The 16,735-nt window shown below is 37.7% G+C and overlaps 1 protein-coding gene across 5 annotated transcripts in view; it reads right to left on the reverse strand.

Moving 5' to 3' along the window:
- The window catches only part of DTWD2 (DTW domain containing 2), a 150,305-nt gene that overhangs the window by 79,348 nt on the left and 54,222 nt on the right, over positions 1 to 16,735 (reverse strand). For 2 of the 5 annotated variants that reach the window (XR_004318658.1, XM_032476558.1), the window contains exon 1: positions 10,455 to 11,421. The exons of 1 other annotated variant lie outside the window; for it this stretch is intronic. Coding sequence is in view for 3 of the 4 variants with exons in the window: in XM_032476558.1 (XP_032332449.1) it covers positions 10,455 to 10,672 (218 nt within the window). In the remaining variant the exon portion in view is untranslated. Of the gene's footprint in view, positions 1 to 10,454; positions 11,425 to 16,735 lie in introns of those variants that run through there. 2 more of the 5 variants (XM_032476555.1, XM_032476556.1) reach the window with 2 other exon arrangements.

Consider the following 16,735-nt stretch of genomic DNA (forward strand, 5'->3'; position numbering starts at 1 on the left):
TTTAGTATATAGAATAACACGCCCTCCCCATGGGATGGTATACCACATGGTAATGTGTCAGGATACATGGGATCCTAACAGAAAAGGAGTTCCATAACGTGAAGTGTTAACAGCAGGACCCACAAAGAAACTACATACACCCACAAAGAACCTATACTGAAGAAATTCTAATTACACAATCACAAACAACAGGGAGGGATAAATTAGGAGTGGGGATTAGCAAATACAAACTACTTTACATAAAATAGGTAACTAGGTCCTATGGTATAGCACAGGGAACTATATTCAGTATCTTGCAATGGAAAATAGATACAAAAAAGGATGAGTGTGTGTATATCTATATATGACTGAATCACGATGCTGTACACCCGAAAGTAACACAACACTGTAAACTAACTATACTTCAATAATTTAAAAAAAAAACCAACAACTGACTGAGCTATTTCTTACTCCTACTTCAAACTCTTCATAAGAGTTAACAAATCTAATTAGATCTGACAATAACTTTAAAAAGTAGAAATTATAAAGATTATTTGAACTATGAAGTACTATCAGTAACTTACTATCATAAATCTCACTGTAAGTATATATTATGCCTCAAAAATAATAAATATTAACAGTAGAACCCCATCAAAACTAGCAAGACATTTTTAAATAGTTTATCTCACCATTATCTCTCCAGGAGGCAAGGTTCAGAAACCCTAAACTCAGGGTTCTTCAGCCATAACGCAAATCCCCTGGGTGCACAGCATCCACCTAGGCCTCTCTGTAAACTCCTGTAAGACCTGGGGTTGGATGGGAGAGCAAGGAGAAGCACCACAAACATGAAGCTCATACTAGGTGCTGTGCCATCAGTAGAAAAGTCCTTTGTCTTTGACCCAAGTATCTCACATCTTTTGCTAGTATCCATGAAACCTGTGGCAGGTTAACTTCTCTTACGAATAAGATAAAATCTTCAGACCCTTTACAGTTTAAGATAGTACTATGATCATGTACAAAGACTATATGTGGTTATTGCGTAAAAGGAATATAGGAACTCTCAGTACTATTTTTACAACTTTTAAGTCTAAAATTATTTTTAGCCTAAAATTAAATCATTCAGTAACTAAATTCCAAATCCTCCACTCCAAAATAAAATAATGATGATGTTAATGGAGTCATCACTGCCACTGTAAAATTTGTACATATTAGATTCTCAAAGAATTCATGATTTGTTAGGGAGTGAGAGAAATGGATAAAGGGAGTCAGAAGGTGCAAACTCTCGGTGATAAAATAAACTGCTTATTTGGAAGCTGCTAAGAGAGTAGATCTTAAAAGTTCTCATCACGAGAAAAAAAGCTTTTCTGTAATTATGTGAGGTGACAGACGTTAACTAAACTTTCTGTGCTGATCATTTTGCAATGTACATAAATATCAAATCATTATGTTGTACACCTGAAACTAATATAAGGTTATATGTAAAATAAACCTCAATAAAAATACAAAAACGAATCCATGTTCTGCTAGAGCAATGGTAATTGCTGCATTTTTTCCAGTGATTTCTTCTGTTTGAGGGTTTGCATTAAAGATTCAATTTCAAGTACATTAAGGGTGATGCATACACTTTGTTTGTTAACTACTCAGGTAACTGTGTACTGCCACTTTTGTGGAAATTGGAAACCTTATGCATAGCTGATGGGAATGTAAAATTGTTACAGCTGCTATGAAAAACAGTTGGATGATTCCCCAAAAAGTTAAACTCAGAACTACCATATGACCCAGCAATTCCACTCCATTCCTAGGTATATATCCAAAAGAATTAAAAGAACTAGAATAGATGTTTGTATATCACTGTTCATAGTAGCACTATTCACAGGAGCCAAAAGGTAAAAACAAACCAAGCATCCATCAACAAAAGAACTGATAACAGATCAATAAAATTGGCATATTCATACAATTTGGCTATAAAAATAAAATTCTGATGTATGCTATACCATGGATGGACCTTGAAAGCATTATTTTTAGTGAAATGTCAGACAGAGAAGGACAAATATTATATGATTATTTGAAACATCTAGAAGAGGTAAATTCACAGAAACAAAGTAGAATACAGGTTACCAGGGAATAGAGGGAGGAGGGGATGAGAATATATTATTTAATGGATACAGAGTTTACGTTGGGGATGATGAGGCATTTGGGGTACAGACAATATAGAGGGTTATGCAACATTGTGAATATATTTAATGCCACCGAGTTGCACACTTATGAATGGTTAAATGATAAATACTATGTTATGTATATGTTATCACAATTTTTTAATTGGCCTGCCAAGTAGCACATTTACACAAACATCTCTTTTTTTTTAAGACTTTTTTTTTTAGATTCACAGTGAAATTGAAGGAAAGGTACAGAGGTTTCCCATATACTTTCAGCCCCGACACATGCATAGCCTACCCCATTATCAATATCCCGTCAGAGAGGTACATTCATTATGACTGATGAACCCAGATCGACAGTTTGCATAGATTTCTTTTTTTTTTTTTTTTTGGTGGGGCTAAGTAATTAGGTATACTTATTTATTTATTTTTGGAGGAGGTACTGGGGATAGAACCCAGGACCTCATGCATGCTAAACATGTGCTCTACCACTTGAGCTATATCCTCCACTGCATAGACTTTTAAAAATAATTTCTATCTCTCTATTGAGAGTCTCTTTTAATTCACTGTCATTATATTTTCCTATAATTCTTTGAACCTATTTATAGAAGTTGCTTTGAAGTCTTTTTCTACTAAATTTAAAATCTGGATCCACTCAAAGTCAGTTTCTATTGGCTGCTATTCTCCATGCATATGAGTCATACTTTTCTGTTTCTTTGCAGGTCTAGTAAGCTTTGGTTGAAAAGTAAACATTTTGGATAATATAGTGTAGAAACTCTGGATTCTATTTAACTTTTGTGGTGGTTTGGAAACTTGTCTGGACTTAAACTGTGGACACTCTGCCTCTTATAGCGTGCAGCCACTGGTATGTCTGTTCAGTTTTTTGGGTTTTTTCTTTAATTCTTATTTTTATTTATTCTTAGGGGTCAACCCTGTGAGATCAGACACATTTCTATCAGGTCTATCCCTCTAGCCCTTTGCAAGGTTAAGAGACTCATTCCACACTTTTTCATTTTTTCCCTTGAGTAATCCCAGAACACTTCTTCTATTTACATCACTGCTCTCCTTTTTCCCACAACCTTCCCACTAGACTTCCAAAAGAATAAAAACAAAAAACAAGCAAACAAAAAACTCAGCAGAGAAAAAAACTTCTATTAGTCAATAATACCTTCAAATTCATCCTTCTGACTGAAATGTGAAGAGTCACGAAGAGAAATGAGAAGTGATCAGAGGCAGATAAAGGATTCAGAAGAGAAAAGCTGGACCTTAGAAAAGATAATAATTAAAACTGCTAAAATAACCATGGACAAAGAAAAAGAATCTACAGATTAGAAGAAGGCAAAGGAACACCTCACTGGAAGTATTCATTATGTGTAATTGGAAAACAACAGCAATCATATTGTTCATTTCAGTATAATTCATTATTCTGTGATGTAGTATTAAAACTATGAAAGCTAAAGCAGTTCTGCCTCTGACTACTCACCTGACCTTAAGAATCTATAAAAGGATAACTCAACATTGTAAATCAACTATATTTCATTTAAAAAAATTAAAAAGCACCTCAATGTTCATAGCAGCACTATTTACAATAGCCAAGATATGGAAGCAACCTAAATGTCCATTGATAAATGACTGGATAAAGAAGATATGGTGTATATGTATACAATGGACTATTACACAGCCACAAAAAAGAATGAAATAATACCATTTGCAGCAACATAGATGGACCTAGAGATCATCATTCTAAGTGAAGTAAGTCAGACAAACACAAATATCATATATCATTTATATGTGGAATCTAAAAAAAAATGATACAAATGAACTTATTTACAAAACAGAAATAGACTCATAGACATAGAAAACAAACTTATAGTTACCAAGGAGAAAGGAGAGGGAGGCATAAATTGGGAGCTTGAGATTAGCATACACACACACATATATAAAATAGATAAACAAGGACCTACTCCACAGCACAGAGAACTATATTCAATATCTTGTAATAACTGATAATGCAAAAGTATCTGAAAAAGAATAGATTATACATATGTATGTATAACTGAATCACTTTGTTGAATACTTTAAATTAACACAACTTTGCAAATCAACTATACTTCTAAAAATGGAAAAACAGACTCCATAAAAGGGAATAACTAAATCACAAAGTTGTTTTATGAATTAAATAAAAACATACAAGTAAAAAAGCACTTTGTAACCTGTAAAATCTTTTTAAATAATGCCAAATTTATTTAGATATAGAGAAAAATCAAGTGGTTGCCAGAGGGGAGGGGGCTGGAAGGATGAGTGAAAAATGTGAGGGAAACTAAGAGGTACAAACTTCTAGTTACAAAATAAATGTGTTACATGTATGAAACATACAGTGTAAAGAATATAGTCAACAATTATGTAATATCTCTGTATAGTGACCATGGTAACTAGACTTAATGTCATGATCATTTTCTAACATACAGAAATATCCAACCACTATGCTGTGCAGCAGGAACTAACATAGTGTTGTAGGTCAACTATACTTCAAAAAACAAATAAACTTACAGAAAAGATCAGATGTATGGTTACCAGAGGTGAGGAGTGATGGGAAGGGGAACTGGATGAAGGTGATCAAAAGGTACAAACTTCTAGTGATAAGATAAATAAGTATCAAAGATGTAACATGCAACATAATTAATATAATTAACGCTGCTGACGGTATACATGAAAGTTGTTAATAAAGTAAATCCTAAGAGCTCTCATCAGAAGGAAATTTTTTCTTTTTCTTTTATTTTGTATCTGTATGAGATGACAGATGTTCACTAAACTTATTATGGTAATCATTTCATGATATATGTAAGTCAAATGATCAGTGTACACCTTAAATCTATCAGTGCTGTATTATACCAATTACACCAATAACACTGGAAGAAAAAAGTAAAATACATTACACATTTTTAAAAATAAGTGAAAAAAAAATCTTATACTAGACTACTTCGGAATATATTCTCTCACTACATAAGCACTAACAGAACTATGAATTATTAATTTGAGGCAAATGTAAATGTACTTAAAAATTAATGTGCTTTGATGTTCTCTGAAGAAAACATCTATGTGAGTGTAATGATACATTCTTATTTTTCTTGGGGAAAATAAATCAAACATTTAGAAAGCTCTCATGTGTTTTTTTTTTTTTTTAACTAGTCATTCCTCTTTAGAGACTTAATTAAGATTTAAGAAAAAAATTCCCTCTTGAGATATATCATTTTTGCTCAGCTTTGAACATATGGTTAGCTTGCACAGTAATTTGTAAATCAGTTAGCTTCCCACATATATTAGGAATGAACTAGTTCAAAGAATAAACATATTTCCTACATTAACAAGAAAGAACAAATTAACAATAATTTTCTTAGGAATACAATACTTTTGATACACACAAAGAATTAAATTTGCAGATTACCTAAATTTTACACCACAAATTATCATCAACAATGTAGTTTAAATTTACCAAAACAGTTTGTTTTCTAAGTGTTGATACCAATTCAGCAATCTTAATTATTGTAAACTAATTGCCTTGGAAATGACCATTTTCCACTTTTACCTACCAAACCTGAAGGCTGATTTACCCTGCTGCTCAAGCAGACCAGCCCACAATGACATACAGGAGACCCAGAATCAAAAAGCAAATGAGTTAATCATAGATGACTTCAACAGGAATGACTGGGAGCAATGGTGATCTGGACAAATGACACCCAAACTAAAGGCATAGCTAAAACTCAGCTTAGCCAGCTATTGTTCAGGAAGATGGCTCCCAAATTGCTAGATCTTCCCATTCTCACAGAAGTGAGAAATCTGGATTTTGATATAAAATATCTTGCTTTTTCACTATTAGCCACCAATTTTAAAACTGGTAAAAATATAGTTTTAAACAAAACATCTGGGGGCTGCCAGTCTGTGGCTCCTGTATTTTTCTTAAACACCTGCAGCCTTCCCTGCTTCACTTTTCTCATGATTTTATCCCCATCACTCTTTTTATCCAGAAAATTCAAGTCTAAAGAATAAGGAAAAGGTTTAGACATGGAATAAAGGAGCTAGATGTCAGCTAAAAGGTACAAACTTGGAACTAGAAGATGAATAAATACTGGAGATCTTTTGCATGGCATTGTGATTATACTCAACATTACTGTTTTATATACTTCAAACGTGCTAAGAGATTACGTCTTAAATTTCAGCATAAAAAAAGAAAATTAGGTGACAATAGCTAATCACTACCAGTGATAATCATACTGCAATATATAAATATATCAAATCAACAGGCTATATATCTTAAACTTATACAATACTGTACACCAATTGTATCTCAATTTTTGTTAAAAAAAAGAGTAAGAGAATACTAAAGCTCAGGCATCTTGTTACTAAACTTGAATTAAACTTACTTTAGCTTAAAAAGCATGAAAATCAGAGCTACTCCTGTAGCTTCAGTGACTCCACTTCAAGTGGTGACTATATCCACTCTGCAAACAAAATCTTAAGGCTTCTTCAGGAGGCGTGGAGCACAGGGCAAAGTCAAGCCCTTGCAAGAGCTTGGCAGCCAAGTGGACTGGCACTGGAGACCCAACTCTGCCACCTGACTGTTACCTCTACCTCCTCATTGTTTAAAAGCTAACAGTATCATCAACTCCAGAAAGCTGTTATGAGAAACAAATAAAATACCATACATAAAACACCTAGGCCTGGTGGGTAACCTGTGGATGATCAGTGCTTAATAAATGGGCACTAAATATATTGATGTGGTTTATCATAATCCTTACAACTCTCTACTTTTGATAGAAAGCACTGGAGACAGAAAAATCTGTCTCAGAGCCTATTTGTGTCAGACTGTGTCCATGCTCTCCCTGCTGTCTTCCCCCCTTAGACAGAGTAAAAAATACTCTGTATTTAGACATTATGCCATTATTTAAAACCAATGATTTGCAAGTGGTTTCTGACTCTTGTCCTCAGACAGGAATATCCACAGAAGATATAAAAGTGTAATTAAGATGTCTAACACCTTTACTGGAATGAAGCCCTTTACTGGAAACTCCTCCCAGTCAGGTTTTTTTTACCACTGTATCACCACTCAGTTTGCTTTTTTCTTAATGAAATAGAGTATAAAATATGACAGCTAAAAGTCACCTATAGAAGTCAAACTGTCACCTCCATTCAAATATTAAAATACTTCAGTGGCTGGTTTGTTGGGTTCCAGTGCATTAGGCTCAGTCTCCCCAACACAGTTTATTTGGCCCTTCCCAGTGCAACCATCATGAATCCCTGCAGCCTCATCTCACCATTCCTTCCTTTCTGCCCAGATCTCCAAATACACTATACTCTGTATAGTGTACTCTGGAACATGCTGTTCCTTTTAATAGGAACACCCTTTTTTAAAAATAAAATATGTATCTTGCAATAACAAATTGGTTTTGGATCTTTTAAAGAATACTCCATTCATGTTTAAGATAAGTTGTACTTTTAACAAGCAAGATTCTGCTGAGAAGTTAAATTGAGTTTCTACTTCCTAAACAGAACCAGTTTCTACTACTACTTAGGCTGTGACAATTATAGCAATGCGATTAGAGAAATAAATACTGTTTTAAGTAAATGGTCAAATAATTGTAATTTACTAATCACTCAAATCTAAGAATGCATTTTAATTTTAAAAACTATTATAAACATAAATGTAAAGAAGTTCATTCAGGCACCCAGTTAAAACCTGAACAGCCTAATGCAATAAAATAAAAGAGCTATGAATTAGTTTATATTTTATTGATAACACCTAAATATTCTCCATATTTCTACAACTGTATTCTAACCAAGTAAAGCAAATAAAATGTATAATATGCCAAAAGAGAGAAGAGCCTTTAATAGGCAGAAAATGTCAGTAGAAAAAACAAAGTGCAGAAATGTCAGAATAAATTATAATTCTAAAGTATTAACTAAACGGAATTGAAAACAAGCTAAATCCATCAAGTAATTTAAAAAAATTTTTAAGCAAATCAGGCTAGGGAATAGGGAGGGATGAAAAGGGAGAGCAAAGAAAATTTTTAGGGCAGTGTCTGTATGACACTATACTGGTGGATATATGTTATCACAAACTTGTCCAAACTCAAAATACATACAACACCAAGAATGAATCCTAATGTAAACTATGGACTTTGAGCGATAATAATGTGTCAATGGAGTTCATCAGCCGTAACAAATGTACCACTCTGGTGGAGAATGTTCATATGGGAAAGCTATGCATGTGTGGGGGCAGAGGGCATATAGGAAAATCTCTGTACCTTTGCTCAATTTTGCTGTGAATCTAAAACTGCTCTAAAAAATAAAGTCTATTAAAGGGGTGGAGAGGAGCAGATCAAAAAAAAATGCAAATCTCTGCTAAATACAGAAGACTAATTTTTGAACTATTATAATTAGTAGCTCTCAGTAGACTAAAAACTACATGTTAAAGCTAGCATAATTGGCTCTGGATTTATATTTGAAACACCTTCCTTTCAGCATCCTGTTGAGACCCCTTCATAGCATTTTTAGTGTTATTTCCTAACAACTTTAGACAACTTATTTAAATAAATTATATTCACACACCCCTTCTGTTCCAATACATCGTCTCTCTTGACACAAATTACTCATTGTCCTCAAAGGTCTACTGAGTGCGTACTACACAGAGTACATTCAGAAAATATTTTTTAAAAAATCCTTACACTTAAGACCCCTTTCTCGAAGACCCTACATTCCAGCCCTGGGAAAAGGTCAAAATGGCCAAGGTAGAATACTCCAAGTACTCAAACAGTAAAGACATTCAACCAGTCTGTCCTTCTGTTCCCCTTCCTAGAATGCTTTTCTCTTAACTGGATCCTTCTCATCTTTCAGATGTCAATATAAATGCTATCTCTTCAGAAATCCTCTCCTGACATCATCCTATTTTCTATCACAACATCCCATTACTTTCCTTCATTGCTGGTGATTTTTAAACCTTTAATTACATACTTGGTGGCCTGTTAACTGGTTTATTATCTGTATCCAATAATTGGACATTGTGGGGACAAAGACTCCACCGTATTACCAGTAATTAGCAAAGCACTCATTAAACAATGATTAAATGAAGGCACAAATCTGGTGCTCAGGAGAAAGGTCTGAGCTAGAGATATTGAGGTAGAGGTAATACCTTACCCATGAAAATTGGTACAATCATCTGTGGGAAATGTATGAGGTTCAAAGAGAAGAGGATCCAGAACCAAGACCTTGAGGAAGCCCAACATTAAGAGTTTTGACAGAACAGGCAAAGAAGACTAGGACAGAGAAGTCAAATAGACCAAAAAGAGTTTCAAGGAGTGAGAATTTCAACTGCAGAAATCCGCCAAGAGGTCCAGTAAAAAGTAAATAGAAAAGGATCCACTAGATTTTACCTCATTAAGGTTAATGGTGACTTTAGTGACAGCCATTTCAGAGCACCTAGGATCTGAGGACAAATTACAGATTGATTCCCAGGTGAGGAAGTGGAGACAATCTAACAGTTAAAGGTGGGAAGGGCAACAGAGAGACAGGTGATAGATGCAGGCCTTTAGTAACCAAGAGAAATGGTCCTCAAAATAATAGCACATTTGTATAGTAAGAGATTCAAACAAGCAGGGAAAGCAATCCCCACAATCCTGAAGTACACCCACACCATGAGGTAATCCTGAAAAGTACTTAAAAGTTGGATCAGGCAAATGATGTTAATGTTAGTTAATAAGTTGTCTCATTAGACTGTATGCTCCCCAGCGAGCACCGAGACAACGTCTGTTTTATCCACGCCTTAGTTCCAAGGAACCTAGCACAGTGCCTGGCACACAGCAGGCGTTCAATAAATACTTCTAGGTGAATTCAGAATTTCGAACACAATTTAACTACAGTAATAGCCACCTTGATTGTCTCTCTTCTCTAATCCAATTTTTGTTAGTTTGTTCGTTTGTTTACTGTTACAAATATTATTGTCATTACGCCTTATTTCCTCTATCAGGCGCTCAAGTTTCTTGACGGCGGAACTTATGTTGGCTCCCACGACCAGCTCAGTGTCTTGCAGAAAGTAAGACTAAATAACCCTGAACCTGGATAAATGGCTTCTTACTAAAAAGCTGTGACAGGTATTTCTCAGTGTTCAAGCTCAACCAGCGGACCCTGACACCCCCCAGCGCTGACATGCCACAGCCGGCGCTCCCCGGGCCGGAGCCGCAGCAGCCTCCTCCCCGGCAGGGGGCGCTGCAGCACCCTCACCAAGTCCCTCGCCCGCCTCAGTCCCCGCCCCCGCCCGGCAGTCACCTGCAGCGGCTGCACTCGGGCCTCCGCTCCGCCGGCTCCACTGGTAGTTCCCACAGCCCGTCCGCACTGGCGCCGTCCGCCTCCGCGTCCACGGCAGCTGCCGCCGGCGGTGCGCCGCCCCCCTGCCGCTCCTCTTCGTCGGGCCTCTGAGACCTCGAGGCCCCAGGCGCCCGCCCAACGGGGTCCGTGGACGTTCGCGCCTCTTTCTGCGGCTCCATGGCGGGCGCTCAGGTCCGGCTGTCACATTGAGGCCCCGCTGCCGCCGGGGGGCGCCACACGCTGGAGAAACAGGCCCGCGCGGCGCGCCACGCACGCACGCACGCCGCGTACGGGGGGCGGATCTCCGACACCCAGGGCCGAGGTCCCGCCCCACAGCGGAGGAGGGAGCGCTTTGTTGTGGGGTGTCCTGTTCACCCAGAACCAGGAAGGCATGTGTGGGTTATCCTGGGGAGCAGGTGAGATTAGGAAGGCGTTTCTGGGGCAGGTGAAGGAGTCTCCTATGAGAACACCTCAGATAGATAGCGAACCTGAAAGTGCCTTCCTTAATTTCACCCCTTTAGTGTGAAAATAAAATGGAGTTCTGTCCGTATTCCGCCGTAGCAGGCCTGGTTAAGAGTTAGCTGGGAGCGCGCACAGCACCTGCAGCAGCGGATGTGCTTGATGGTTTCAGGCCGACAAAGGAGAGGTTGTACCGACTGAAAATCAGGCTCACTGCTGGTCCGTTTCATGGGAATGTGTCTTGTGTCTTGTACTTCTTGGTATTTCTAGTCGTCATCACGTTATCGAGCATTCTGTTTTACACTAGACACTAAGAATTTGTTTAAGTGAGGTTTTTAAGCTGTTCGCGAGGCCTCTAAGCAAGAGGCAGTAAGAGAGGTGAGATTTCATGGATGAAGAAAAGAAAGAAAGAAAGAAAAAAAAAGCAGCAGAAACATAACTACCTTGCCCAAGGTTTTACAGCTCTAGAAAACAGCAATATAGCCCGCCGTTTTTCAAAAGCCAAAATGAAATCCACTTCAGAAAGTGGAAATATTACTTGCCCTAAACAGGTGCTGATTCTTTTTACGTTTTCACACTTTGTTACTTCTACCAACATTAAACATTTTAAACAAAAAAAGTTTTCACCAGTTAGTTGTTTTGCAATCATAATTATCTTGATTCTAGAGCTATGAAGAATTAAATATAAAAGTAGATTTATCACTAACAGTAATACAGCAGTATTGTATTTCTTAAAGGGTTTATTTCACAATTAGGTTTTTAGTCATCTTCAAATCAATCTTGTGTGTAGAATACAGGGCTACTGTTTTCAACTATACTGCATTATTTTTCTCTGGAAATAGCACCCATCATTTATTTTGGAGTACTCTAAGGGAGGATTTAAAAAAGGCTGAAAACTTGCCTAGTGATGGATGTAGGGTGGGAGAAACAACTGGAACTTAATGCCGTTTGGAATTCGGAGGTAATGAAATCCTAGAGACTGTAGAAAGGGAGATGAATCAGAAAATAAAGAAATATGACTGCTGATTTAGGTTAGAGAACCAACTCTTTAACTACCAAAATTAAATTCTCATTAATCAACTCATAACTCTCAAGTTGCTAGATGTGAAATGTTCTCTTAAGGCATTTAAAGTGCCTCCAGACTCCCAGCTATGAGGTACGTGAGGGCAGAGGAGTCCTGACAAACCGACACATATTTGGCTTTCTCCTTTAACACCACACATCAGATCACTGGCTCTGCCCATCAAAGTGTTCAAAATCGAACCATTTATCTCTCCTACTACTTCTGCCCTGATTCAAGCCCCTGTCATCTCTTGTCTAGAATATTACCATAGGCACATAAAGGTTCCCTTGCTCCATCCTTGCTTCTCTATAGCCCATTCTCCCAGAGGTTGACCAGAACCAAAGAAAACTCCCAAGTAGGAGGAATACAGCCGGACTTGGGAGAAAAGAGAGTCATTTTCCCCTCTAGAAAGCAAGAAATTCACCCAGTATCCAGGTTTATGAGCCCTGACCTTGAGAAGCCTAAGGAAATATATCATCTACCCTGCCAGCTGCTACTTTATGTGAGCTCACCAGCTGGGACAAACCCTGGTATCAAACTAAACCTCTGAGAAATACCAAGGCACCAAGAAGTTGAGCAAAAGTTCCTTTAAGGGATACAGTCCACTTACTAGTGCATCAATGTTGCAAAATAATCTACTGACATGTTAATTTATATTTTATTTATCTCCCAACTCCTAGTAAGCAGAATATTATGCTTCTTTGCCTCAGGGGAGTTTGAGAGGTAAAAACTGGTTAGAGATAACCTCAGTATTCGGCCTGATGTGTGCACATGTGTGTTAGTGATAAGATGAGTAAGTGTCCTTGGAGTAAAAGCAAAAACTTAAGACTGTTAAAGGAAAGATGTCCTTAACTGGGAAGGGGACAAAGGGTAACCGAAACCCCACCCTCACAGTGCTCACAGGTAATGATGCAACATCCAGATTGGAGGAATGAGGGGATGACTTCCTGTTTGCCTAGAGGGGATGAACCCTAGACCCCAGGTTTCCTGGCTTTGTGAAGATCCTGCTGCTGCCATCAGAATACATAGGACCAGGAAAGCAGGGGAAATGGCATCTCATTGGTAGCAAGTGGTTGACAGGTCTGAGGGCCTCACTTATATTTTGGCCCATGGTAAGATCCTTGGGACCTTGCATGTAGGGAAAAGGGCCTCAGTAATGTCTGGGATTGAATGCCCTGCCAGCCCAGCAGAATAAGGATTCAGTACTGGATAAACTTTGATTTAAATGAAATAAAAATAAAATATTCCTTGCTGTATTAGTTTCCTATTGCTGCTGTAATGAATTATCACAAATTTAGTGGTTTAAAAGAATACATATTTATTATCTTACAGTTCTGTATGTCACAAATCTGACAATATCTCATAGGGGTAAAATCCAGGTGGTGGCAGTCTGCATTCCTTTGAAGGCTCTAAGAGAGAATCCATTTCCTTGCTCATCATTCAGGTTGTTGGAAGAATTCAGTTTTTTTCTTTTTCTTTTTTACTTTGCAAATTATATTTATTGCTATATCCAAGGCACAGTGTTCCAAGCTTAAGTTTTCAAAACTGTATGTACTAAGATAAATTTGAATTTATCATTCATTTGTAATTTTTCATCATTCATTTTTCTTAATTAAAGTATAATTGTGTCAATTTCTGGTATACAGCATAATGCTTCAGTCATAAATATGCATACATATATTCATTTTCATATTCTTTGTCACTATAGGTTACTATAAGATATTGAATATAGTTCCCTGTCCTACACAGAAGAAACTTGTTGTTGACCTAGCTTATATATAGATATATCCCTCCAGAAGGAGCTTGACCCTGCTGACACCTTGATTTTAGTCCAGTGAGACCCATTTTGGACTTCAGACCTACAGAACTGGGAAATTTGGACCCAGCACATACATACAAAGAATGCCATGTAAGGATGAAGGCAGAGATGGAAGTGATACTTCTAGGAGCCAAGGAATACCCAGGGTTACCAGCAGGCACCAGAAGCCCAGAGAGAGTCTGAAACAGTCTCACAGCCTCAGAAGGAACCTTCCATGCTGACATCTGGATCTTAGACTTCCCACCTCCAGCACTGTGAAAGAATAAAGTCTCTTTGTAAGAAAGAAAGAGAAAGAAAGAAAGAAGGAAAGGAAGAAAGAAAGAAAGAGGAGGAGGGAGAGGGAGGGAGAGGGAAGGAGTGAGAGAGAGAAGAGAGAAAGAAAGAGAGAGAGAAAGAGAGAAAGAAAGAGAGAAAGAGAAAGAAAGGAAAAGAAAGACAATGAGAGAAAGAAAGAGGGAGGGAGGAGGAGGGAGGAGAAGGAGGGAGGGAGAGAGAGAAAGAGAGAAAGAAGAGAGAGAGAAAGAAGAAGAAAGAAAGAAAGAAAGAGAAAGAAAATGAGAGAAAGAAAGTAAGAAAATGAGAGAAAGAAAGAAAGGGAGATAGAAAGAGAGAAAGAAAGAAAGAGGGATACCCCAACCCTTCTTTCTTTCTTCCTGGAAGTAGAATACATATCTCTCATGTGAAAGCTACACTCTTTGCATCTGAAGGTAGTAGGACACCCTTACCACCAAAGATTAAGAATTCAGACCTACAAGCCTATATAAACAAACCTTGTTACTTCTTTAATTTACTACCCCAAGCCCAAACTCTATTTAAATTATTCACTAATTGGGCATCCCAAATCTAAGTTTCTTTGTCCTGTCAGTTCCTCACACATGTATTGTTTCTTCATCTAAGAAGTGTGGACTAAAATAAATTCACAGCCTAAAAGTTGACAGTTGTTTCATTTGTCAGAAGGACTTGAGCCGGGATGACAGCCTCTCAGATCACTCTGAGGGACTGCTCTGAAGAGATAGGGGAGGAGCTAGGATATATAGGAGCTTTACAGCAAAGACCAGGTAGTCAGAACAGTAAAAGATTACTTGTTATCTAAAGAAAACCAGACATCTCAACTTAAAGAATTTAGTGCTTTTCTATGTACGGGAGGAAGCAAACATTTGGGCTCATTGAATTCATTCCTTTGACAAGCATCTAGCTATCTAGGGCCAGTATCTTGTCCTTTATTATTTTGAGTCCCCTCAGAGTACACCATTGTAAGTGGCTGCAGAGGCCGGGCTGCAGGCTTGTCTTCACTGGGGGGTGGCAGCAGTGGCTGATGACTTGATGGCTTCAGCATTCTTTGTTTACCAATATGGTTTGCAGTATTTTTCTTTTACAGAAGTATAAAAACTGCCCACTTTGGCCACTTCTTATGTTCCATTTCTGTGGGACCTCCATGCACATGAATTAAAATTCTTTCTTTTTCTTCTGTTAATCTGTCTTGTATCAATTTTATTATTAGTCCAGTCACAAAAATTCAAGAAAGGTAGAGGGAGAAATACCCACTTCCCCAACAGGTTATTTTTGGATGGGCCTGAGAATTAAATTGACATAAGACAGATCAAAAGGAGAAAATAGTAGAAAAGAATACAAATTTACTGTATAATACAAGTGTTTTTGTCACATGGGAACCTTCATAAGGAATAAAGATCCAAAGATATTGTGCAACCGACTTGTTTTTATATGAGGCTGAACAAAGAGGCAGTTGTGGAGAAGTGACTCAACTCTGCGGGCAAGCTAAAGGAAGATAACACTTATTTTAACAAGGTCTGTTTGTATAACATTCTCTTGATCTCAACTTCCTGTCCTTGATGATTAGAATGTACCTTCCTTCTGGAATAGGTAGGGTATCTTTCATATAGGAATTTCACCTCCTGCCTTTGAAAAAAAAAAGTAAGGTCAGAGTGGTTATCTTGTATTTGCTGTTTTTCACGTACCTTAAACTGAAAAGAGTTGATATGCCAAAAAGGCATATATGTGGGGGGTGGCATGTTCTGAACTCATGCTGGTTCATGACCCCTTTCTCTATCTTCAAAGCCAGTAATGGCCGGTTTTGAATCTCTTTCAGGATTTCATGCCTCTTCTTCCATAGTCACATCTCTCTGACCTTCCTTTTCCATTTCCATTTCCACCCAGATAAACCAGGATAATCTCCCTGTTTTAAAGTCATCTGATTAACAACCTCATTCCATCTGCAACCTTAATGCCCTTTTGCTATGCAGAGTGAGTGTAAAGTAACAGTCACAGGCATAACACCGGGGGTGCAGGTCTTGAGGGCCAAATCTTGCCTTCCATATTTGTACATCTAAATTCACGGATGCAGTTCACACAGACTTCACATGAAAAAGGAAGAGGAAATATGTATACCAAAAGTATTACTGATACTCACATCAAGGTGCTAGAATTAGAGGTCTCTGTAAGTGTATTTTTCCTGTATCTTACCAATGATCTGCACAAGGGCCATGTAAATCACATATTTAGAAAGAATTTGGAACATTAACAACTAGATATAAGAGTATTAAAAGGTATGATTAATATCAAGTAATATAAAGTAGAAGATGGTTTCTATTCATTCCACTCCTCGATTTCCTTTGATTGCCTTTCCTTAAGAATGTATTTTGGATCTTTTTTATATGAATTAGTAGTGAGTCTAGTGATTCTTATATTTAATGCAGGTTCCTAAGTACATCTGTCACGATTATTTTGACATAAATTGTTCTATGTGACCCTGCTGATGACAGGGGTGATTGCCTCTGCCTGAGCCCAAGTCGCTGGACCCTATGATGCTCCCTCTGACTCCAGTGAAGGGGTTGAGACTCCTTTCCTCAGGGCAAGGCCTTCATTCACAGATTCATGTCTTTA

The sequence above is a fragment of the Camelus ferus genome, chromosome 3 (assembly GCF_009834535.1).
Source record: "Camelus ferus isolate YT-003-E chromosome 3, BCGSAC_Cfer_1.0, whole genome shotgun sequence".
NCBI lineage: Eukaryota > Metazoa > Chordata > Mammalia > Artiodactyla > Camelidae > Camelus > Camelus ferus.